Source organism: Brassica napus, chromosome C6 (genome assembly GCF_020379485.1).
Source record: "Brassica napus cultivar Da-Ae chromosome C6, Da-Ae, whole genome shotgun sequence".
Taxonomy (NCBI): Eukaryota; Viridiplantae; Streptophyta; class Magnoliopsida; order Brassicales; family Brassicaceae; genus Brassica; species Brassica napus.
Window position 1 is genome coordinate 34,508,311 of NC_063449.1, and position 10,678 is coordinate 34,518,988.

At 39.8% G+C, this 10,678-nt stretch overlaps 1 protein-coding gene and 1 pseudogene across 1 annotated transcript; one reads left to right on the plus strand and one right to left on the minus strand.

Annotated features, from left to right (window-relative positions):
* The first annotated feature begins 738 nt into the window (after nt 1–738).
* LOC106402327 (sucrose synthase 6) lies at nt 739–4,759 on the plus strand. Its single transcript, XM_013843036.3, has 12 exons — nt 739–945; nt 1,051–1,183; nt 1,254–1,408; nt 1,495–1,687; nt 1,771–1,889; nt 1,971–2,187; nt 2,269–2,538; nt 2,605–2,888; nt 2,955–3,179; nt 3,261–3,827; nt 3,911–4,049; nt 4,138–4,759. Exons 1-12 carry the CDS (start codon nt 836–838, stop codon nt 4,546–4,548), a joined length of 2,823 nt encoding a protein of 940 aa, XP_013698490.1. The 5' UTR covers nt 739–835; the 3' UTR covers nt 4,549–4,759.
* Nucleotides 4,760–9,115: 4,356 nt separating this feature from the next.
* On the minus strand, nt 9,116–10,451 carry LOC106403731 (annotated as a pseudogene).
* Between the last annotated feature and the right edge of the window lie 227 nt (nt 10,452–10,678).

The window sequence follows — 10,678 nt, forward strand, 5'->3', positions numbered from 1 at the left end:
AAATGATAAATTACTAAAACTATTAAACATTCCATAATGAAAATTTTGTTATAAGTGATTTAAAGTTTTTGTTATAAAAAAATACAAATGATCAAAAAAAATATGAATAGAAAATATTATTTAATAGATATCACTATTAAGCATATACTATATATATATGTTAATATCATTAAATATAATTATATATATATATATGTATATATTATAAAATAGAAAAATGTTTGTTTGGATTAATAAAATTTATTTATGTGTTCGCACCAATTTAATTATATATGTGATATTTAGGTACTGAAATTTTAATTATTTTATATTTTTATTCTATAATATGTACAAGAATTTATAATATGTAAAAATATTTTATATATAGTGTTCATTCCACGCAAGGCGCAAGTCTTAACCTAGTTTTATGTTAAACGGAAGAAGTATTACAAAAACATACATTGAAATATACTATGAACTTATATTCATTTATGCATATTATTAGATAGGAAAGTATATGCATAGATCTTGGTCCACATGGACCACAACATAAACCCCAAGAAAAGCAAAAAAAAAGTACAAAAATCTTATTTTGCTCTCAACATATAAAAATCAGCATATTCTTTTTTGTTTACTTGCACACTTAGCTAGCTTTTCCAACGAATAATCTTCTCCCTCTTCCTTCTCCTTCTACCCTGTCCCCTTCCACAGCATATTCATTACCTCAACGTATTACGTATCCTACATATACCTTGTGATTATCACACGATGTTTCAGCAAAACTACTTCATCTCAATCATTTCAATCTCCTTGAGGGAAAGTTTGATCCCTTCTTGTTGTTTCTGTACCAAAAGAAATGGCTTCTTCCTCATCTCCAACAACGCTTCAAAGATCGGATTCAATCGCTGACAAAATGCCTGATGCATTGAAACAAAGCCGGTATCATATGAAGAGATGTTTTGCCAGGTTTTCTACAACTTTCAACATCACATTATTGATTAGTTTTTTTTTTTCTTTGCTATATTTGGATCCCTTATATATTATGTTTTTATGTGGGGAAATATGTTGTAGCTTTGTTAAAGGAGGAAAGAAGCTAATGAAGCGTGAGAATCTAATGAATGAGATAGAAAAATGTATAGAAGATAGCAATGACCGCAAGAAGATTATGGAGGGACTGTTTGGTTACATTCTCACATGTACTCAGGTAATATATGATCTTCATTACCATTTGCAGTTAAGACAAGGTTTAATCAGTTGCTGTTTTAACTACTCAGGAAGTAGCAGTGGTTCCACCCTTTGTTGCTTTAGCCGCAAGGCCCGATCCTGGTTTCTGGGAATATGTTAAGGTCAACGCTGGAGATCTATCAGTGGATGAAATCACAGCCACGGATTACTTGAAGCTCAAGGAATCTGTTTTCGACGAGTCATGGTTAGTAAAGATCTTCATACAAGAGCAATATGTGTTACTTAAAAAAGCTCAAGGAATCTTATCTTTTTTTTCCAAATGTTTTGTAGGGCTAAGGATGAACATGCATTGGAGTTAGACTTTGGAGCGATTGATTTCACAACTCCTAGGCTTAATCTTTCTTCTTCGATTGGAAATGGAGCTGATTACATCTCTAAGTTTATATCTTCTAAGCTTGGAGGCAAATCTGATAAACTAGAACCTTTGTTGAACTACTTACTTCGCCTTAACCATCATGGAGAGGTCATGACCTAATCATATTCTTGTTTCTGTTTTGACTTACTTTCTTCACAAGTTAACTCATTCATGGTGATTTATGTCTGCAGAATCTCATGATCAATGAAGGTATCAACACAGTTGCAAAGCTCAAGAAATCTCTGATGCTTGCTGTGAATGTAGTGTCCACTTACCCTAAACACACACCTTATGAAACTTTCTCTCCAAGGTAAAAAACTCAGCTCAAGATGCTTTTTATCTTCCAAGAGGAACTATAACAAGGATGTGCTTAATAAGGTCTCTTTTTAAGGTTGAAGGAAATGGGATTTGAGAAAGGTTGGGGAAACACATCAGAGAGAGTGAAAGAAACCATGGTTATGCTCTCAGAAGTTCTAGAGGCACCAGACAGTGTGAAGCTAGATTTGCTCTTTAGCAGACTTCCCACAGTGTTCAACGTTGTGATCTTCTCTGTCCATGGCTATTTTGGTCAGCAAGACGTGCTAGGTTTACCAGATACCGGAGGCCAGGTACTTGCATAACAAGTCTTCATTTTAATTAACAAGAGGATCATCTTATTGGTCTTACATCGGTAAATGATGATCATATAGGTTGTTTACATTCTTGATCAAGTAAGAGCGTTAGAAGAAGAGCTGCTCATTCGAATTAACCAACAAGGTCTAGGGTTCAAGCCACAGATTCTTGTGGTGACAAGGTTAATACCAGAAGCAAGAGGCACAAAGTGTGATCAAGAACTAGAAGCCATTGAAGGAACCAAGCATTCTCATATCCTCAGAGTTCCTTTTGTTACAGATAAAGGAACCCTCCGTCAATGGGTTTCCCGGTTCGATGTCTACCCTTACCTGGAGAGGTTTACTCAGGTAAGAAGTTTTGTTCTTATGTTCTGAACAACAAAAGCAAACTAATCCTGTTAATTTACTTTACAGGATGCAACGAGCAAGATTCTTCAACGCTTTGAGTGCAAGCCTGACCTCATCGTTGGAAACTACACAGATGGGAACTTGGTTGCATCTCTAATGGCCACCAAACTCGGTGTCACTCAAGGAACCATTGCTCATGCGTTGGAGAAGACAAAGTATGAAGATTCAGATGCAAAGTGGAAAGAACTAGATCCTAAATACCATTTCTCTTGCCAGTTCACAGCTGATTTAATCGCAATGAATGTCACTGACTTCATCATTACCAGCACATATCAAGAAATTGCTGGAAGGTTCGTTCTCTTTTTCTATATTACATGTCATTAAGATTCAAACTCATAAATCTATAACCTGTGCAGCAAGGAAAGACCAGGGCAGTATGAGAGTCACACTGCCTTCACAATGCCTGGTCTATGTAGAGTTGTATCTGGCATTGATGTGTTTGATCCAAAGTTCAACATTGCTGCTCCTGGTGCCGATCAATCTGTATACTTCCCTTACACAGAGACGCCAAAAAGATTGACTAAGTTTCATCCTTCTATACAAGAACTGCTCTACAATGAGAAAGACAATAATGAACACATGTAAGTAGTACTCTCATTACAAATAATGAAACACTACAGTATATGGTTTTTGAGTTTAACCTAACTTGTTTGTTGATACAGGGGATACCTTGCGGAAAGAGAGAAACCAATCATCTTCTCAATGGCTAGACTTGACACAGTGAAGAACATAACTGGTTTGGTTGAATGGTATGGTAAAGACAAGAGACTAAGAGAGATGGCTAACCTTGTAGTAGTTGCTGGATTCTTCGACATGTCGAAATCTAATGATAGAGAAGAGAAAGCTGAGATAAAGAAGATGCATGATCTCATTGAAAAGTACAACCTCAAGGGGAAGTTCAGATGGATAGCTGCTCAAACTGATAGATACAGAAACAGTGAGCTTTATAGGTGCATTGCCGATACAAAAGGAGTCTTTGTTCAACCTGCTTTGTATGAAGCTTTTGGTTTAACGGTCATTGAAGCCATGAACTGTGGACTACCAACTTTCGCCACGAATCAAGGTGGACCGGCTGAGATAATCGTTGATGGTGTTTCTGGTTTCCACATTGATCCCAACAATGGTGATGAATCTGTTGCCAGGATTGGAGACTTCTTCAGCAAGTGCAGTACAGATGGTTTGTACTGGGATAGTATCTCTAACGCTGGTCTCAAACGTATCTATGAGTGGTAAGTAGACTTGACTTAACTCTTATAACGCAAATGTGTCACAATACATTTGCTTATTTTGAGGTTTTGTATGGTCTTTGTAGCTACACATGGAAGATCTATGCAGAGAAGTTGTTGAAAATGGGAAGCATATATGGATTCTGGAGACAAGTGAATGAAGATCAGAAGAAAGCTAAGCAGAGATACATTGACATGCTTTACAATCTCCAGTTCAAACCATTGGTGAGTTTCTTTTTTAACTATCATCTAAAGATTTACTATTGATGCTATCTACAAAACTAACCTTTATCATTGGTGTGCTTTCCTGTAGACCAAGAAAGTGACTATCCCTGAAGATAAATCTTTGCCTATGAGACTGGCTTCACTCCGTAACCTCCTTCCCAAGAAACCAGCATCTCTTGGAGGAGGAAGTAAGCAGAAGGAAGTCACAGAGACGAAACCAAAGAGTAAAGATGGTCAAAAACGAAATGATGTCAAGGCAGGAGAAGGAGAGGTAAAAGAGGGGTTGCTTGCAGCTGAAGCATCAGAGAGGATGAAGAAAGTTTTAGAGACTTCTGAAGAGACACAGAGGCTAGAGAAGATGAAGATTGCATACGGACAACAACGGAACCAAGGAGGTTCATCGGTTAGGAACTTGTTCTGGTCAGTAGTGGTTTGTCTCTACATCTGTTACATTTTGAAGCAGAGGTTCTTTGGAACTTACTCGGTTCAAGAGGATTAAAAGTAAATTAAAAAGCTGTAAATATTTAATAAAGGAAAATATCATCAATGTAAAAGTTAATATATGAAAGTTATGGTCAGAAATAAAAACTGTATGAATTATTATTTCTATGATGTTTTGGCTTCCAGATTGGACAACTTTAAATAACACGTGTACGTACTCTCTGCATGTATTAATTATGAAAATTTGTTGAACATATATTTGAATTAATTTGTTAAGATAATAAATAAAGCAATGAATCGGTCCATATGATAATTAAATTTGAGATAGCTATATGGAGCAAACGAATGCAGAGACTGTATGTGAAGTTTCACTTTGTTCAAGGTCCCAAAATAAATGTGGTAGGGAACTTTATATCAATGCTTTAAAACTCTATTTAATTGCTTCTTCTCTATCAGATTAATGTAAATATTTAATGAATACTCCTATAATATTAGGCATACATGAGTGGTAAATTAAAGACCAAAGTGATAATACTAGGGAATATGTAGATAACTTTTCTTCCTAAATAACTATCTCATCAATAGATTTATATTTTATGAATTGATGCATGACAAATTCATTATACTATGTTTGCTTCATCAGTAGATATATTTTCTTTTGAAAACGATCAATAGATATATTTCATTTACGTTATAGCATTTATAATCTCATCCGATACGTTTCCATTTCATCCAATAATGACAATGTTTGAACCGAAAACGGTGTGTTTGCCGGATTCATACAATGAAGAATTTAGATTTCTTAAATTCTTAAGGCTTAAGAGAAATCAACGTAGAGATCAAATGGAAAAATGAACATCAAAAAAAGTTTATTGATCAAAGATCGTATTACATGTACGATTACAAGTGTAAATTAAATCTAAGAATCCATAAACTCTTTTCTAAGAAAGTGTTTTAAGTCTAGATGGAAAAGAGAGAAATCCTTTCTTATAAGGAGGTAGCTCCTTATTTATAGAAAATTGAGGTCTAGGATTTCCTAGCAATATGGGTCTAGTTCAATGTCTAATGGGCCTCGAGGAGGATGTAAATCCACCCCCAACAGTAAGCCCCCCAAGTTCGTAGAGAGAGATGAAATCGATCTCTGCGAAGTTTACGAATAGGGTTTATTAGACAATGAACTAGACACACTCATGCCTATGACGGTTTAGGCGAGTTTATTTCGAACTTGTGCCTAGTAAAATACGAGTTTGCTTTAAACTCGTGCTTAGCGAAAGACGAGTTTACTTGACTCATGCTAAGACAGAAGCGAGTTTACTGAGAACTCGTGCCTAGTAGAAGGAGAGCTTCTGTAAACTCATGCCTAGCCAAAGATGAGTTTTTGTAAACTCGTGTCTAACAATAAGCGAGTCGACCGCAAACTCGTGCCTAATAAAAAGCAAGTTCAATTTAAACTCGTGCCTAAAATGCATGTTTACCGAACTATTGCCGACCCGAAGTCTCGTGTTGAGATCATGTGTGCTGAGCAAGTTGTTCGCGTGTACGTTCGTCAGGCTAGGCTAGGATAACGTTGATGAACGCGGGAACTGCGAGGTCCGTGATGAGCTCGTGATTGGCGACGATGAAGTCAGCAAGGGTTGTGAGAACCGTGATCAAGTCGGCGCCAACTGCAAAGAGAGTCTCATATTCTTCACCTTCTCCACTCCGTTAGTTGTAATGGAAGAAAGCTTGTCTCGTGTTCCGTTGCGATGACAACCTAAAGTTGTTCATTCTGAGACATAAGCAAGCATGTCAATTATTAATATAGGAGATCACGCTCAATATCAACTTTACTAGCAAAATACAAGTGAAGATCCTTGTACTGCTGTAAAATATAAAACGGTGTATCTGAAGTAAATAATTAACTAATTGGATTAAAAGACTTATCTCGTCAAGACAACGACAAGGATGATGAATCGTGATCGTCGGAGGAGCTTTTTGTGACGTAGAGACGCGAGCCCGAGCCGAGTCACGAAGGAGCAACAAGAGGCAGTGGAAGAGTGTAAGATAACGGCCAGGAACTGAAATCGCTAAGCCTCTAATTGTGAGCAGGAACGGATCAGCAGCTCAACTCCAGAGCTTGTTCTCATCAAACTCTTCTTGTCTCAAGCTTGTGCCGGTTGCGGTAAGTTTTGGACTGAAGGAGACAATGCCATGCCGCGAGTCCATCGGTTCTCTCGTGAGTCTGAAGACGCTCGATGTTGAAGCCACCACCGGCAGAAGAACAGCACCCGAACTCAACTCGAGCAAGCTTGGTCTTGTGAGATAAATCCATTCGTGGTTGCCACAGTCACCGTGATTTTGAAGTAGATGATCATGAGCTGGTCATGGTCCATCGTGTGTTCCTCTGCTTCTCCCCTCTTTTGATGTTAAGCTCGGGGTCTTGGTGTCGATGGAGCTTAAAGACGTCGTAACTGATGGAGCATGGGAGGCCGAGCTTTTTTGTTTTGTGGACAGCGTCTCACCATAAGCTTCTCGCCGTAAATGAGATTATGCTGAGAACTCAGGACTTGGCAGTAGATGGCAGTGAATCATGATCTCCGGTAGCAGTGAGATCAAGGTCTCACTAGAAGAACTTTCTTCACAAACTCATGAACAAAGTCTTTCTAGAGGAGATATCAAGGGATGCTAATCCAACCTTCTCTTCTACTGTTTTGTCTTCTAGATGGATCCTCTATAGTCTTGTAAAGTCATCGTTGAGAGACCTTACATTGGAGTCGTGAGGATATGGACCAAAAACCACTTGACGAGAATCCATTTTGTGCCGACACGTTGGTTGCGCAGAACTGGTTTTCGAGAAGAGAAGCTTGATGCTGGCGAGTTGATAGGCCAAGCCACTTTATTCTCCACTTTATTCTTGACATTAGAAGACAAGACCAGAGCTTTATTTGTGGAGTCGATCTTGGGCTCGTGTTGATGGATTACTTCTGTTGCTCCTCTCTACTCTCTGTCGCTGACATGAAACCCAAGCGTGACCTCAAATGTCAAATAATATCTCCACTCTGTCTGAAAACAGAGCTCAAGTCATCAGAGATAATGAACCAATCACCGGTGTCTGTGTCCCGATCAATCACCATCCACCTAGACCAGAGATCGACGATGTCGAAGCTCAGGACTTGTTCTGAACAAAGCTCAAAACCTGATCTCAGTAAGCTATCGTCATCTCATCTGTTCTCTTGTAAAGATTAAAACAGAGCTCACAACGACCAGAGCGTAGCTGCTCTACTAATGGCGTTTGAACAAACCTCACCGACCAGCTTCGTTTCTCTATTTCAAGCCTTCAGCTTTGACGAGACGGCGAGTTTGGCATCGACGGCTTTGGGTTCTTCGCGTCTCTCTCTGTACTTGTGTTCTTCGCGACTCTCACTTGACCTTGAAAGATTCAGTTCATCGCAACACACCTAGGGAGATCGTGTTTCCCGGACTGGGAATAAGCTCGAGCAGTCCGAGAAGAGCAGTCCCAGAAGCTTCACCGGCGGACCGAGACAAGATCAAGCTCGTGAGCTTCGCCGAGATTAGTTCCCAAGCTTTGTTGCAATCTTTATGAACCGAAGGATGAAACGGCAAGCTGAGAATCTTGGGTTCGTTGGTGACATCAACATCACGATTTCGAAGAAAGCTTACCCCTTTCTCTAGACTCGCGTCCAATGGAAGAAGAAAGACGATTTTGATTTTTGATTTTTTTTTGTCCAAGATCTAGGGTTTTTCCAAGTTTGATATGCTTTGAATGGCTCCCTCCTTCTAGCGCCAACTGTATGAATTCGACAAACACACCATTTTCGGGTAGGGTACAGTTTACTCTCAACGAAATAGATTTCTTAGATTATTGAGGCTAAAGAGAAATCAATATAGAAATCAAATGGAAAAAGAACATCAAAAAGAATTTATTGATTAAAGATTATATTACATGTATGACTACACGTGTAAATAAATCTAAAAATCAATAAGCTCTTTGTATGAAGTGTGTAATGTGTAAAATGGGAGAAGAGAGATCTTAATTAAGAGAAAGATCTCTTTATTTATACAATGATATGTCTAGGGTTTTCTAGCCAAATGGGTCTAGTACATTGTCTAATGGGCATTGAGGGAGGGTGTAAATCCACCCCCAACAGTAAGTCCCCCCAAGTTCGTTGAGAGAGATGGAATCGATCTCTGCGAAGTTTACGAATAGGGTTTATTAGACAATGAACTAGACACATTCGTGCCTATGACGGTTTAGGCGAGTTTATTTCGAACTTGTGCCAAGTAAGAAGCGAGTTTGCTTTAAACGCGTGCTTAGCGAAAGACGAGTTTACTTGACTCATGCTAAGACAGAGGCGAGTTTACTGAGAGCTCGTGCCTAGTGGAAGGAGAGCTTCTGTAAACTCATGCCTAGCCAAAGACGAGTTTTTGTAAACTCGTGTCTAACAATAAGTGAGTCGACCGCAAACTCGTGCCTAATAAAAAGCAAGTTCAATTTAAACTCGTGCCTAAAATGCATGTTTACCGAATTATTGCCGACCCGAAGTCTCGTGTTGAGATTGTGTGTGTCGAGCAAGTTGTTGGCGTGTATGCTCGTCAGGCTATGATGACGTGAGAAAGCAACAGCTTGTGCTGTTTCCAATAAGCTCGTGGCTGAGAGCCATCTTTCGAAGCATGAGGACATATGGTGGTGGCAACTGCTTGTTGGCTCCGTTTTTCTCTTTGGCTCTGGTTCACAAAAGCATGATCATCATTAGACCAATATAAACCAGAAGAAATAACCAACTGTTGCATAATTAATATGCAAGCTATCAAACTTGTTTTTACTTAATGCTAGTGAGTTGTGCATGATGATATAATAATTGTCAACTTATTAATATCATAGACTACCAACAGCTAAGCAATAACATAAGATGAATGAACAGTTTAGAGTTGTTTCATTAGTTTAAACCAAAGCCACAAAGTTTAAGTGATTAAAGCACGTGATGGTTTGATAAAATAACTTATCTTTGGTGTGAAGAAGAAACGAGCATCCTACAGAAAGCTTGTGCCTTTAATGGCTATTTCAATTTCAGTTCGGTTCCACTCAACCACCAAAGAAAGAGAAGAAGCCATGTTTCTTAGGCTCCTCCTCCACCATAACAGCCTTCATACTATCTTGCTCCACGAGCCTCCACGCCGCCTGCTCAAATGCCAACCCCGCAAGCGTCGGAGGCTTATTCAGCACAAGAGGAAACCCGCGGTTCGTGCTCCTGATCACCTCAGAGTCTTCAGGAATCGCGCCGAGAAGCGACAGACCAAGCATCTCTCAAGCAGCGACGTGACCATGTCCGCGTCCCTAAGCGCCGTTATGTCGGGAGTCGTCACAAGAACCGCCTCGTTCGCCGGAGTGATGGCGGTTATGAACCCGGCGTCGATTCCGGCAGGGCAATCGATGATGATGAAGTCCGCGAGCCTTCCGGCCTCGTTTTTAGGGCGTCGACGAGCCACTCGAGCGCTTTGCCGCCGAATCCCATCGGGAGCTTCGACCTAGGTTTTGAGATGCATAGCAGTTCGAAGTTTGACCAGCGCTTGTCGCGCACGAGGGCCTGGTCGAGGCGGCAGTCTCCGTTGAGGACCTTGATGACGGTGTAGTGACGCGATTCTCTAGCCCTAGGAGGAGATCGAGGTTGCAGAGGCCGAGGTCGGCGTCGATTGCGACGACGGAGAAGCCGTAGCGATCGAGGGAGAGTCTGACGTTCGCAGTGGTTGTTGTTTTCCCGACGCCGCCTTTTCCGGAGGTTATGACGACGATGCGCAGCGTTTCTCCGGCGAGCTGGGGTTTCTCGCGGCGTTTCGTCGTCGCAATCGACGACGCATTTTTTTTTTTTAGAGAAGATGAATATAGATTCGAAGATAGTTCTCCTTGCCCCTCCTTTTAGCGCCAACTGTTTGAACCGAAAACGGTGTGTTTGCCGGATTCATACAATGAAGAATTTAATAAATAGATTTTTTAAATTCTTAAGGCTTAAGAGAAATCAACATAGAGATCAAATGAAAAAATGAACATCAAAAAGAGTTTATTGATCAAAGATTGTATTACATGTATGATTACAAGTATAAATTAAATCTACGAATCCATAAATTCTTTTGTAAGAAGTGTTCTAAGTCTAGATGGAAAAGAGAGAGATTCTTTCCATAAGGAGGTAGCT

Bases quoted from the DNA above. Each gene is read 5' to 3' on its own strand.
- LOC106402327 (XM_013843036.3), top strand. From the start codon at position 836: ATGGCTTCTTCCTCATCTCCAACAACGCTTCAAAGATCGGATTCAATC. The intron at 1,688-1,770 runs GTCATGACCTAA...TTATGTCTGCAG, and splicing joins GCCTTAACCATCATGGAGAG to AATCTCATGATCAATGAAGG. The intron at 2,188-2,268 runs GTACTTGCATAA...ATGATCATATAG, and splicing joins TACCAGATACCGGAGGCCAG to GTTGTTTACATTCTTGATCA.